The 14,411-nt window shown below is 41.6% G+C and overlaps 1 protein-coding gene across 1 annotated transcript in view; it reads left to right on the top strand.

Annotated features, from left to right (window-relative positions):
• LOC126253707 (neprilysin-4-like) overlaps positions 1–14,411 on the top strand; it is an 823,274-nt gene that overhangs the window by 592,284 nt on the left and 216,579 nt on the right. The window contains exon 4 of the mRNA XM_049955239.1: positions 13,259–13,342. Within this exon, the coding sequence (XP_049811196.1) occupies positions 13,259–13,342 (84 nt within the window). The remainder of the gene's footprint in view (positions 1–13,258; positions 13,343–14,411) is intronic.

Genomic DNA, 14,411 nt, shown 5'->3' with positions numbered 1-14,411 from the left:
CAGGAAAGATGAAGATTGAGTGAGACCTGAAAGGGAAAGAAGATCTCACACAGCTGGGACTGCACAGCTGCCACACTGTGTAGAGGTTACAGAACAACCTCCTCCCTACAGCATTCATTGGCTACCTATGAATCTGCCCCGTAGATCTGAAAATACCTTATGATGCCTTTTTAGAACCTGTCTCAGTTCTTCCTTCTGATTAGCTGAAATCTTATCGATTTCCTGCAATTTAGCTTCTGTTTTGTCTAAAATAATTGCTTCTTCTTCTTTTCCTGTGTTTAGCTTACTGTTACTAAGATTAACACTTTCGTCCCAATACCTCCTATTTTTCAGAACTCGTATAGGCAGCTCCCAAGTTTCATCATCAGTTACTACATGTTTATCACTAAAAGGGACTGTAATTACTCCGGTTATCGGCAAGACCATTTTTAACCGGCTTCTTTCAAAGTCAACAACACTCTGATATTTTGACAAGAAATCTATGCCGATTAAAACCTCAATACTGAGATTGTTTACAATTAAACATGGATGTTCAATTAAATTACCATTAATGTTAAATGGCAGTAGAGCTTCTTGCTTTACCGTTTTCGACACCTTGCCAGTAGCACCAATTATTCTTAGTCCTGATACTCTCATTTCTGTAAGCTCGTCTTTACCTGGTAATGCATCAAAGAAGGACTGTGATATTGCACTCACCTCACTTCCACTGTCTAAGAGACAATGTACATTGATACCCAACATATTCACTATTATTATAGGGTGGCTTATTCTAGGTTGTACAGGTGGTTCCTCAAATTCATCTAATAGTTCCTTTTGGATTTGTCTCCAACTAAAGTGATCAACATCTGTCTTCACTACATTTAGGTCACAGTGTGTAGGGGTTTCCTGAATTACATTTTCAGCTGCCTTTTCCAGTCGGTCTATTAATTTTAAATCGAAACACCGCACGACTTCATTACATTTAGTTTGCTGAACATGACCCAAATTACTGTAGTCTGAGCGATTCTGCGCCTCCAGACCGGGCATAACATTAGTTACAGCTAAACAACTTTCACCATTATCGTCGGTTACCTTCTCAAGTGACAACTGGTCACAGCTACCGGGTTCATTGACCCCCAACAACCTACCCTCTACATTCTCACTTACCTCCTGTCCTAAATCTATTAGTACATTATCAACATCCTGCACAGGCACTTTAGATAAGAGCACATCATCTTCATCGTAAATATAAGCATGAATTTCTTCTGCTTCTTCACCTGACAATTCAGTATTTTGTAGCTCTTCCCTATCGTTACACTGCTGCGCCTTCTCTTGCTCTTCCCACTTAGAAAGCGTCTCTAACACGGTATCTATCAAATACTGTGAGTGATCTAATATTTCTGTTGTATCCTTAGGTGCTACCGACTCTTCATCTACATGTTCAGTTTGAGTATTCTGATCTGTCTTACCAATTCCCTTAACTACTGGCTTAGGAAAAGTAACCGCCTGGTGAGCGCCAGTGTCCTCATAGACGGGAACTAGTTTTCCTGCCTCGGCCTACTGCTGTTTCCTTTAGTTTCATTATAGTTAGCTGGCATAGCATTGCTTTCCGTACTGTTGTTTACATTCATATTTCTGTTTGGAACAAAATTATTATCCCTTGGACGACATTGTTGGTTCTGATAATTAGTTCCCCAATTCCTACCTCTCTTAGGATGGCCAACACCTACTGTTCTGATGTTTACATTGCCATTTTGCTCGTTCCTAAAATTACTACTATTGTTATTAGCATTTCTGTTATTACGTGCTTGCTCCTCATTGGCAGCAACACGTTCTACACGTTCCAGATACTCAATGAAACGATCCAGATTGTCTCTAGGGGCTGATATAATTCTAGTTTGCCAATACCAGGGCAGTTTTGCTTCAAGACCTAGTATAATCATTTCAGGTTTTAGCTTTTCGTCCAAATGTGACAAACGTGAAATCCATGACCTAGCAAACTCTTTAATGGATTCCTTGCCTGCATTGAAGCGTTTTCCACTCCAAAATTCTCTCAATACTTCATTTTGCCTATTGCTAGACCAATACTCATTAATAAAAGCTGTTTTAAATTCCGCTAATGTTTTACACTTTAACATAACATCAGCTGACCAACGCATGGCGTCACCTGCTAAATGGCTTCTAATAAATGAGATTTTCTCTCGTTCAGACCAAGTTGGTGGAATCACATCTTCAAAATCGTTCCATAAATCTAGTGGATGGATATTTTTGTCTGGATCGAACCGCAAGAACTGCCGACACCCGATAGAAGCGGCGTTTGCAGCTACAACTTGTTGTATACTACCATTACCAGAAGTTACTGAAGCTACTTTACTCTCAAGGTTAGCCATGTTAGTATTAATATTTTCTACTTTCATCTCAACATTATCTACTCTTTGTACAATATGAGTAGTATCAGTTTTGATTGCATCTACGTCTGCTTGACATATATTTATTTTTATATTTACATCTTTAAATCTATCTGAGCACAGTTCAGATTCCGCCTCGATCTTTTCTGTTAACTTGTGCTCCAGCTTCGCATCTTCCATTTGGAAGTCTTTGCGAACCTCAGCAACTTCGGATTTAACAGTTTTATACATTTCAGAAAACTGTTGAGCAACCTTTTTCTTAATATCCTCATGATTATAATCAATTTTACAATTCAAACTGTCTAGATCCTCTTTCAACTTATTGCAACCAGCCTTGAAGGTATCGTCCATTACCTCCAATCGTTTATTAAAATTGGTTTGGCTGGCCACAATCTCAGACTTTAATTCAGCATTACTGTTTTTGACCTCAGTTATTTCAGACTTTAATTCAGCATTAGTGCTTTTGACCTGTTCACTTATTTCAGACTTTAATTCAGCATTATTGGATTCTAATTTATTGTCCATTGCCTCAAACCGCATATTAAAATTTGTTTGACTGGCAGCTATTGCTTGTAATATAACATTTAGATCAACAGCCCCAGCATCTTTGGGTTGCTCACTAGCTGGCTTTTTATAACACTCAGATGACGAAAAACTAGCTCCAATACCAGAATCATTAAAACTAAATGAAACTTCAGATTGATCAGTCATATCTAACTTCTCCTTCTTAAACTCTACCATCTTTGATGACTGTTTCATTTTTAATTCATCAGAGGAACTATCATCCAATAAATTTACAATTTCTGCTTTCTGCTTTACTACTGGGGTCTCTATTGTTGAATCATTGCCAATTCCCACACTACTGTCAGGAGACAATATTTCATATTTCACCTTAACATTACTACTTCCATGCATATTTACACTTGAGCCGTTGTCTGGATTTACAATTCCCTCAACAGACATAGGTTCTAATTTAAGTTTAAACTCAGTTTCTTTTGGCGGTTCCATCGCCGACAGTCTTTTAGTGCAGGTTAGTAAAATTTTTAACAGCTTTTCACTTAACTTAGTTCCTTCTGCACGACGTTGTCGGCGCGGCGTAACAGGATTACTGAGGCGACGTGGCACGTTGAACTGCGGACGGCACTCCGACGGCTGTTGTGTGTTTGCGTGGCCCGTAACTGCAGGCGCGATTCCGGCTGCTGCGGCGGACGACTGCGATACGGCAAAACTGGCTTCTCGCGATGCCGGCAGCACCGCTAGACTCAGTGCCAGCTCCGTCAATCCAGATGCGTTGTTAATCCAATTGCGTCGTCCACATGCACACGTAACACTTCCACTGTTCTATTACTCAGCTGCGTGTCGCATTCCACTCGCGAATCCGAATAGTTAAAAATCACTTTCACTTAGTTGATTTCCCGGCCGATGCACCATATGTGGGGCGGCGAGTTTGTTATTGAATTGAAAATTAATCGTTTGCTGTTTAAAATGTTTGTTTGTTGAATCAGTTTCTGGCTATTAAAATGTTGTTAATGCTGTCTTTCGCCGTTCTCAACACTGGCTCTCTATTTACTTTTTAGCCCCCAGAAAGCGATTTAACAAAACGTGAAGCCTGTAATTAGAGTTCCTAGGGCCCACTTCATCTGAGAGTCCCATTATAGCTGCAGCTTATAGCTCTGAGGAATTAGGAGATTGTCCGGGATTTCTAATCAAAAACGATCTTCCAAAATAGTTGAGTATATTCTCAAATTCACAAATAAAAAACACAAGTATCCCTACAACCTAACTAACAGAGCAGTTCAGAGTCTAATGCGCTGATGCAACTATAAATGTCCGAATTAAATGTTGAAATGAATGCTCGCCATAATTTGATGAGAATATTTCATCAAACGCCACGCTAAATAATTGGTAGAATGTCTGTCCCGCGACGGCACGTGAAAATACGACAATACGCAAACTGAAGCTAGATAATGAAAATCGTCCCAGAATTAACACTTCACTTGAAATGATTTCATGGTTCCGCGTATCTCTAGTAACTTAATACGGCACCCGAGGCTGTTTGTAGCAGTGATACCGACGCGACACGACTGCCGACACAGATGGCGTGTTATTCAGAGTCTGGAGAGAACTGGGGCCTTCCTTCCTCACGCAGCGTTCTTATATATAAAGCCGCGGTGCGGACGGCTAAGGGAACGCCTGATCAAATCGGCTCTCCCGACTAGCCGCTGGGCTAGTAACGCACCACTTCAAGTTACATAATAAATTATAGCTTCTTTTGCTTATGGCCGATGAAGCTCTTAATTTAAATGTGCATTCAGCACGCAGGTAAGTATTGATAATAAAATTTTGACGTGGCTAAGTTAAGTATTTTGGGCGAGAGAATTAATTTAATTGCCCTGCACACAGCAGATGAGCTCTGAACTGTCCCTTTTGAGATCCGCTACCGCTATAATTTTATAGGTATTCAAAAGAAACTTTTCACATCTTCATAGTCATAGCGGACCTCCAACCTATTTAAATCTAAACATCCTAGCCTTATTTACTAGCCTACTTAATCTATCTTGCTTCCTTCAGTTTTGAGACGAAAACCAGAAAATCATGAATTTCCACTAAAATCTTAATTTGTGAAATCCAAAGTACTGTTTTTATTAAATCATTATGAAAGATGAATCTAAATATAAATTTTGAAGTCTCTAGCTCTTTTCTGTTGCGCCACTGATTTTTACAGAAAAACGTCCAAATTTCGGAAATGGCTTAAGTTATCGAACTGATATTTAACACATATTAATTTAATATTACTTCTGACATGCTAGAAAAGTTTTAGGTCATTTGCTTGATTTTTAAGGTATTGCGCAACATTTATGACGTCAGAGCTAGTTACAGCAGACTGGCTGGCACACAATGGAAACTGATGTGAATTTACTACAGCGTGAGTAGGCTGCTTCCCTACAAAGCGGTTACTGCATCGCTGATTTCAGCCGTAAATAGAAATATTAAAAAAGGTAGGGAGATTTATCTGTTTAGCAAAAGTGACAAAAAGCAGATTTCAGAGTACTTGACGGCTCAACACAAAAGTTTTGTCTCGAGTACAGATAGTGTTGAGGATCAGTGGACAAAGTTCAAAACCATCATACAATATGCATTAGGTGAGCATGTGCCAAACAAGATCGTAAGAGACGGAAAAGAGCCACCGTGGTACAACAACCGAGTTAGAAAACTGCTTAGGAAGCAAAGGAAATTTCACAGCAAACATAAATTTAGCCAAAGCCTTGCAGACAAACAAAAATTACGCGAAGCGAAATGTAGTGTGAGAAGGGCTATGCGAGAGGCGTTCAATGAATTCGAAAGTAAAGTTTATGTACTGACTTTTCAGAAAATCCTAAGAAATTTTGGTCTTATGGCAAAGCCGTAGGTGGATCAAAACAAAATGTCCAGTCACTCTGTGACCAAAATGGTACTGAAACAGAAAAGCCGAAATACTAAATGTCTTTTTCCAAAGCTGTTTCACAGAGGAAGACTGCAATGTAGTTCCAAAGGATTGGAAAAGGGCACAGGTCATCCCCGTTTTCAAGAAGGAATGTCGAACAGATGTGCAGAACTATAGACCTATATCTCTAACGTTTGTTCAGTTGTAGAATTTTGGAACACGTATTATGTTCGAGTATATTGACTTTTCTGGAGACTAGAAATCTACTCTGTAGCAATCAGCATGGGTTTCGAGAAAGACGATCGTGTGAAACACAGCTCGCGCTATTCGTCCACGAGACTCACAGGGCCATAGACACGGGTTCCCAGGTAGATGCCGTGTTTCTTGACTTCCGCAAGGCGTTCGATACAGTTCCCCACAGTCGTTTAATGAACAAAGTAAGAGCATATGGACTATCAGACCAATTGTGTGATTGGATTGAAGAGTTCCTAGATAACAGAACGCAGCATGTCATTCTCAATGGAAAGAAGTCTTCCGAAGTAAGAGTGATTTCAGGTGTGCCGCAGGGGAATGTCGTACAACCGTTACTGTTCACAATATGCATAAATGACTTTGTGGATAACATCGTAAGTTCACTAAGGCTTTTTGCGGATGATGCTGTGGTATATCGAGAGGTTGTAACAATGGAAAATTGTAATGAAATGTAGGAGGATCTGCAGCGAATTGACGCATGGTGCAGGGAATGGCAATTGAATCTCAATGTAGACAAGTGTAATGTGCTGCGAATACATAGAAAGATAAATCCCTTATCATTTAGCTACAATATAGCAGGCCAGCAACTGGAAGCAGTTAATTCCATAAATTATCTGGGAGTACGCATTAGGAGTGATTTAAAATGGAAGGACCGTATAAAGTTGATCGTCGGTGAAGCAGATGCCAGACTGAGATTCGTTGGAAGAATCCTAAGGAAATGCAGTCCGAAAACAAAGGAAGTAGGTTACAGTACACTTCTTCGCCCACTGCTTGAATACTGCTCACCAGTGTGGGATCCGTACCAGATAGGGTTGATGGAAGAGATGGAGAAGATCCAACGGAGAGCAGCGCGCTTCATTACAGAATCATTTAGTAATCGCGAAAGTGTTACGGAGATTATAGATAAACTCCAGTGGAAGACCGGACCAGCCCGGTATTCACCTAGTGGGATGTGGAAAACCGCCTAAAAACCAAACTTGGGCATCATCATTTGTTGGAGGTCGTGGTTGACATTTCAGATGTGGCTGAACACTTCCCGTTCCCTTAAATAACGTAACTGTCCGGCGAACGGTCCACACGATATCGACCTTTTCCGCAGTTGGTAAACGGTCCATCTTAACACGGGTAATGTATCACGAAGCAAATACCTGTCCGCACTGACGGAATGTTACGTGATACCACGTACTTATACGTTTGTGACTATTACAGCGCCATCTATCACAAAGCGAAAAAAGTGGTCCAACTAAAACATTCATATTTCTTTACTTACTACACAAATATGCAATAAAAATGGGGGTTCCTATTTAAAAAAAAAAGGGAGTTGATATCCGTTTGAGCTATGGCAGCGCCATCTAGCGGGCCAACCGTAGCGCCATCTGGTTTCCCCCTTCAAGCTGGAGAAGTTGCGTTCTTTGTAGTTTTTTCGTTTGAAGCTTATTTCGTGAGATATTTGGCCCAGTCAATGGACCACTCTGCATAGGCGTTAGTGTGTCGGAACTTGAGATCGGTATCACGGCGCCGCACAACGTCAGCTCACAGCTCTTCATTCGCCATCTTGATGTACACAGTAGAACTGAGGATTGGAAAACGATTTGCAAGAACATCTTGCGGCATGACACGCATTTCGTCCCGTACGAACCTTCTAGTTGTTACGCCTTAGGTCGTCCATTATCCAAAGGAAAAGTTAGTTTAATCGTGGATTGGCGATTGGAAAATGCCATGACGGTCGATGAATTCGGACATGGAGACATGCCGCTACGCGGAGGTAAACAAACGCGCGCTCGCTCGCAAGTAGACGAGGCGCAGTCAAGGCGCGCTCACCTCACCACTGCCGAAGGCAGACTGAATCATTTCGGCTATCCGTGCACACACTCTGGACGAACCCAAACCTCTGTACGTTAGAATGTCTACATCCTTATGCAAGAATCCACTTAGTAATGTTGGCAAGCATAAGGTGATGAACATAATGAGCTGAGGCATTAGGATGTGGACAACTTGAGATACTGAGGTTACAGTCGGTGTAGGGAGTGTGCGTGGATAGCCGAAGTGGTTAAGTCTGGGTTCCAGTCCCAGCCAGCACAAATTCTCACAATGGCACTAATAGCTGGTACATCTATACCGAATATAGCTGATATCAAAGAATTCACAGTCAGGGAATATACTCGCATATCGAATTATTTTGTACAGCTGTGGATCGTCAGACAAGGTCTGTTCTTTCAGACACGTCTTTGGATAAATCGTGGGATAACGGTGGTAGAGAAAGGGCTATCAAAACCCGCAGAGGCAACATATAACGAACACAATGAGCGGATTTGCCAAATAACAGAGAATATATTTACCAAGCGACATTTGCTGAAGATTGTCTTTATAACTGATTGAGAGTACACCTGCGTGAACAAAGAATGGGCGAGAAATTCTTTTCCATTGATGCAGCAGTATTTTTATACTTTCCGTTATCGAAGGCAAATTGTAAAAGGTAATATTTTAAAAAGTAAATTCATCCTTTACAATACTATAATAGCAAAAGTAGCATAACACAACTTCAAAAATTCTTTCGTTTCAACATGAAAAACTATAATATAATTTTCCAGTCTTTTAATCGCACCTAGAAACTAAGAAACTGGAAACTGTGTGTTTTGATGGAGCTAACGATCTATGCAAAATTTCAGAAAACTTTTATCGTAAGCTGTAGTTCCCTATAGTCATTTGCTGATTAAAATCTCAGGGAACATGTACCTTTTGAAAAAGTAGTATGACATTGTTTACTTCCCTATGCGTTTAATAATACGTAGTTTCAGCTAGAGAAAGGTACAGATGGGAGTCACCCGAGTACAGCTTGCAACTGTTAGTTCTCAAATCTCCACCTTTACAAACAAATTACACTGTCGCATCGGCTGCAATAAGCATCATATGACATAGATAAAAGCTGAGAAAGAGCGTTTGTACGTCGATGAGTTTAGAATGACTGATACTATTAAATTACACAATCAACTCTCTAGCTGAATGTTTGTAATACACCGGAATCCTGCTTCTCAACGTGGAATAAATGTTTACGGCGACCGTCGAACGGTCTGCTCTCGGCAAGTCAGACATCGAACTTTCAATATCGCTTCAGCAGAAACTATCATTTACCACAGCATATTATACATTCCTACAGTCCAGCTTCGGTATATACGTACCGGTTGTAATTATTTCATTTCATGTTATTGCATTTCATTGATTTCATCTGCGTTGATTTCACTCATTTCATTTCAGTGAAATTAATGTGTATGAACTCTGTATATAATTGTGCTCTTTCGTATACTTCCCTTTTACATTCGTTAATCAACTTCAACACAACATTTGACAAAGGATAGTTCTTAGAATTTATTTAACGTAAGTCCGCGGCTCGTGGTCTTGCGTTCTCGCTTCCCGCGCACGGGGTCCCGGGTTCGATTCTCGGCGGGGTCAGGGATTTTCTCTGCCTCGAGATGGTGTTGTGTGTCTTTCATCATCATTTCATCCTCATTCACTCGCAAGTCGCCGTAGTGGCGTTAAAGAACTTGTGGAGCGGCGGCCGAACCGCCCCGCGAGGGATCTCCCGGCCACCAATGCCGTACGTTCATTATTCTTATTACTTAACGTAGCACACCTGCAGAAAAGAGGACCGCATAAATTACAGTTCAACACAGTACAGATCTTCAGCTAGCCTCGGGTACCTGTAAATACTAATACTACTGCCAGACGATTCTGTACCGGTGTGAAAAAAGCTCCAGGGACTGCACAGCGCTTGAGAATTCTAGTTCCTCTTTACATTTTCTACAGACTGCATGTAGCCCAGAGGTTTTGACGAACCAGATAAAACTAAAGTCGCCACTTCTCCTATGAGCTTCCATTCATTCATGTTTTCATACATAATACCGCCAGTATTGTGAAAAGCTTCGTAATAGTGTGATTTTTAGCTCTGCATAAAGCCCACTGGTTTCTTGGGGCTCGATACAGCTGCAGCCGTATGTGACATCATTTCCCACTTGTTCATTCTTTTCATACGCAGTACCGCCAATCCAAACGTGCTATTATCACGATTAATTCAATATTAGTCTCGCTGTCGATATTCCGCTATCGAGGCTTTATGACAGTTTCATTTTTAACTCATCAAAAATGTAATCTGATGCAAGTGAAATAACATTTTTTAAACTAACTTATGCACATGAATATTTACAAAAGAAAAATGTGTCTGAACGAATCCACTAGTGTACATTTTTTTCCTTTATTGCAGTTTCGCTCTTTCGTCCGGCTGCGTGATGGTGGACTGACAGTGGTACAATTGCCGCTCTGCGACCAAGAGCATTTATAAATAAATGTATAGCTTAAAAATTTTAAGAAGATAAAATATTTTCTGGTTTTAATTATTGAAAAGTGTGGCTTTGTATTGAAGATCTTAAAAACTATCTTTTTTTCTGAACCCAAAGATCGTTGATAGTATATATATATATATATATATATATATATATATATATATATATATATATATATATATATATATATATGACTAACTACTGTCATGTTCAGAGAAAACAGAGCACCTTGCACGATTAGAGATAGGACGTTCATATTCAGAGAGCATGTACGATAGTATGTTCTGCAAAAATGATTAGCATTTCAGTGACCCCGGTTGAGAATGTGTTCTGTTGTCTAGTAGGCAAAGGGTCCGCCATGTGCGCTGGTAACTTGTTCCATGCGTGATGACATCGACGCCTAAAAGGCGCGAATGGCTTCCTGTGCTGTAGCCATCCATGCTACATTCACCTGATTCCAATGTGCATCTGTGATGGTTGCCAGTGGTTCACCGGGACTTTTCAAATGGCTCTGAGCACTATGGGACTCAACATCTGTGGTCATCAGTCCCCCGTACTTAGAACTACTTAAACCCAACTAACCTAAGGACATCACACACATCCATGCCCGAGAAAGGATTCGAACCTGCGACCGGAGCAGCTGCGCGGTTCCGGACTGAAGCACCTAGAACCGCTCGGCCACAGCGGCCGGCCACTGGGACGGAATATAATAAAACAGTGCATAAGTGATGTAGTTACAGAACAAATTTTTCGCTGTGAAGCGGAATGTGTGCTGATGTAAAACATCCTGACAGATTACAATTTTGTGCCAGACGGAGAGATACTCGGTACCTTCGGCCTTCGCGGGCACGTGCTCTACCAAATAAGCCGGACAGAGACTAGAATTCGGGACCTTTGCCTTTACGCGGGCAAGCCCTCTATCAGCTGAGCTACCCGAGCACGAGTCAGTAACAGTTTGGAAGACAGATGACGAGGTTCCGGTGTAAGTAAAGCAGTGAGGGCACGTCGTGATTCGTGCCCGGGTAGCTCAGTTGGTACAGCAGATTCCCGTGGCAGACAGAGGTCCCGACTTCAAACGTGGATCTGACACACAGTCTTAATCTGCCAGGAGGTTTCGTGTGATACCTCGTTCTGCAGCTGCTGTCAGCGTGCCTAGGTACTATATGCAGTACAGAGAAGTCCCATATCAACTGCTCCTAACCCTCATTAGCATGCCGGCCGCTGTGGCCGAGCGGTTCTAGGTGCTTCAGTCCGGAACCGCGCCGCTGCTACGGTCGCAGGTTCGAATCCTGCCTGGGGCATGGATGTTTGTGCTGTCCTTAGGTTAGTTAGGTTTAAGTAGTTCTAAGTCTAGGGGACTGATGACCTCATATGTTAAGTCCCATAGTGCTCAGAGCCATTTGAAGCATTTGAACCTCATTAGCATCCCTGTCTGATCTAATATCTATCAATAATAACAGAGTCAGAATTAAAATAATGCTCAATAAACTTCACTGTTACAGCGAAATGCTTCAAGATTAATTAGGTTTTATGTACAACTACAAATGAGATGGTACAGTGTCGCGAACGGGTCGCTGATGTGAGTAGAAATGTATAAGATGAACCTGTAGGAAAGAAAGCTAACGTCAGCCAGGGCGCCGCGAAGCAGGAGAGGCTGCGTCTTTGTGGCAAGGGACGCTGGAGCTACGAGACCAGCTACGACAGAATGTTCCGGAAGGACAACAGGACACGAGAGACGCGCGTGATAGCGGGGGATTGCATCGGACGAGCCTATATAAGCTGGGCCGTTGGTGCTGCTATGAGATTCCTTCGGCAGTTGGACCTGAGTCACTCTGCCCTTCGGGACTTAGTTTCTCGTGGAACTTAGCTGCACAGGGTACATGCAGGATTGCTCAACTTACATTCAATGTGTTGGTGCCTCTTAGGATTCGACAGTGCTCTTATCCTACCTCGTGTTCCATCTCAGTTATTTCATCAAAAGTATACGTCCTTTATGCCACCGAATTCCCTTATCTGCAAAGAATTTCCAGCTTATATTCCAGCACCAGGACGTCGAGTTGGACGAGCTACCTCATGATTGGATTTAGCGTCTAGCTCCCATCCTGATCCGCTCGCAGGAAAGTACAGACGCGACAAAAGGAATTTATTTTCTTTCTTGCTCATTTTAGTTAATACTTCTCAGCTTCAGTCGATTCAATACAACATGTCCGTCACTTTCAAGCATCAGATTACATCTGTCTCTTTCTAAAACACATTTTCAGCAAAATGGCCAAAGATCCACTAATCTGTACAAAGATACTGTCTGACGTTAATATGGATGGTTGCAGATAAAAACAACTTAATCCGTAATTTAGGATTTTATTTTGTTTCTATAGTATAAATTATTTAAATTGTTAATGATTGTGCAGTTAGTAATGACAATAGTAACATAATTAATATATTTGATAATTTTTGAATTACAATATCTGAAAGAAAAACAATTTTCTTCACTAGTACACAAACAAGCAACACCCCAACATACGTATGAACGCAAATAAAAGTGAAAAATTATAAAGAGATTTTATGTATGTACCGTGTTGTATATTAGAAAGTGAAAGATTATCACCGAGCAGTTCCTTTGTACCTAGAAACAAGCTGATGGTTTCTGGTTGTGTAATAACGTGTGTAAGTGAATCCTTCTCTCTCTCTCTCTCTCTCTCTCTCTCTCTCTCTCCGTTAGTGTGTGTGTGTGTAAATGTCTTCACTCCGTCAATACGCCACATAGCTACGGTGCTGTAACAAATGAACGGCATGCCACCGCGATTCTCCACCACGTGTTCACGATTCCTCCTGAGGATTGTTATTTTCCTCTGCCACAGATTCCAAGTCGGGCGAGAAGATGGCGCTGATGCTGCGGCGCCCCGAGGCCCGCACCTGCGTCTCCGAGGCGTGCGCCAAGTCCGGTGAGTGCCGCGGCGCGCCGCCACCGTCGCCTGCCTGGCGGCTCGTCACTTCCGGCGGGGATTCCCCGGGCGCACGCACGGCAGTCCAAGTCTCGCGCAGAGTTCAAACTTCCTCCGACTGGTCTGTGTGTGTGTGTGTGTGTAGATGGGGATGGGGGGAGTCAGAAACTAGTTCTCTTCCTCCATGTTCTGAGACCCAAACACCCCAGCGGTTATGTTCCTCAACGTTCTCCTGGCTGTGCATAAAATCAGATTGCCAGCACCGCCATAAAACGTCAGTCCGCTTGTCTAAAATGCTCACTGCTTCATCGTCCAATTCACTTGAGGTCATTCAGAGATTTCCATTCTAACAGGTGTCGGTAAAGACCATAAATTTGGAAATGCCCGCCAGTTCTCTTCCATTAAGTTGGCAGCATTGAGCGCTGTACGATTTACTTCTGTTTTCTTTGTACGTACTAATGGAACAGTGTATTGTCACTGTGTAAACTTATTACAGATGTGGTGAATGTTGCACTACTCGCAAACTTTCTGGAATGTTTGACCAAGGCATGCACTGAATAAATCGACTGAGATGGGACTGGCCGCTAAATCTGAGAAGACCAGTTCGGTTGTGGACATTAAGCGCTCGGAGCATCCTCGTATTTAGGGGTGTCAGGAACAAAAATGGAAAAGCCCAACCCAAAGTCATATTCAACCGGACATATTGTCCCAAATGCCAGATTACCTATTTTAAATATAAATAGTCAGTTGGTCGTTTGTTAATAACCAGGCACGGTCAGACCCTTGCGAGATCAACATTAAATGTGCCTAAACTAAAACAAATCATTAGACGGCCTTATATTTTGGCAATTATATCAGCAACTAAGTGCTCAGTCTTCTCAGTTGCTCGGTCTTCTGCCTAAGATAATCTGACGTCACAATAAACTAAAATTTCTCCAGTAAACAAAATAAACAATTATCCGTACTTCTGAAAAGGAAAGCGAAATATATTCAATATATCTCGTCATTTCATTGAGACTCATAAAGAAACAACAATAATATGTGGTTAATCATTAATATTATTCATCTG

The sequence above is a fragment of the Schistocerca nitens genome, chromosome 4 (assembly GCF_023898315.1).
Source record: "Schistocerca nitens isolate TAMUIC-IGC-003100 chromosome 4, iqSchNite1.1, whole genome shotgun sequence".
NCBI lineage: Eukaryota > Metazoa > Arthropoda > Insecta > Orthoptera > Acrididae > Schistocerca > Schistocerca nitens.
The sequence above is the reverse complement of the archived record's forward strand: the minus strand, read 5'-3'. Positions and strand labels throughout refer to the sequence as shown.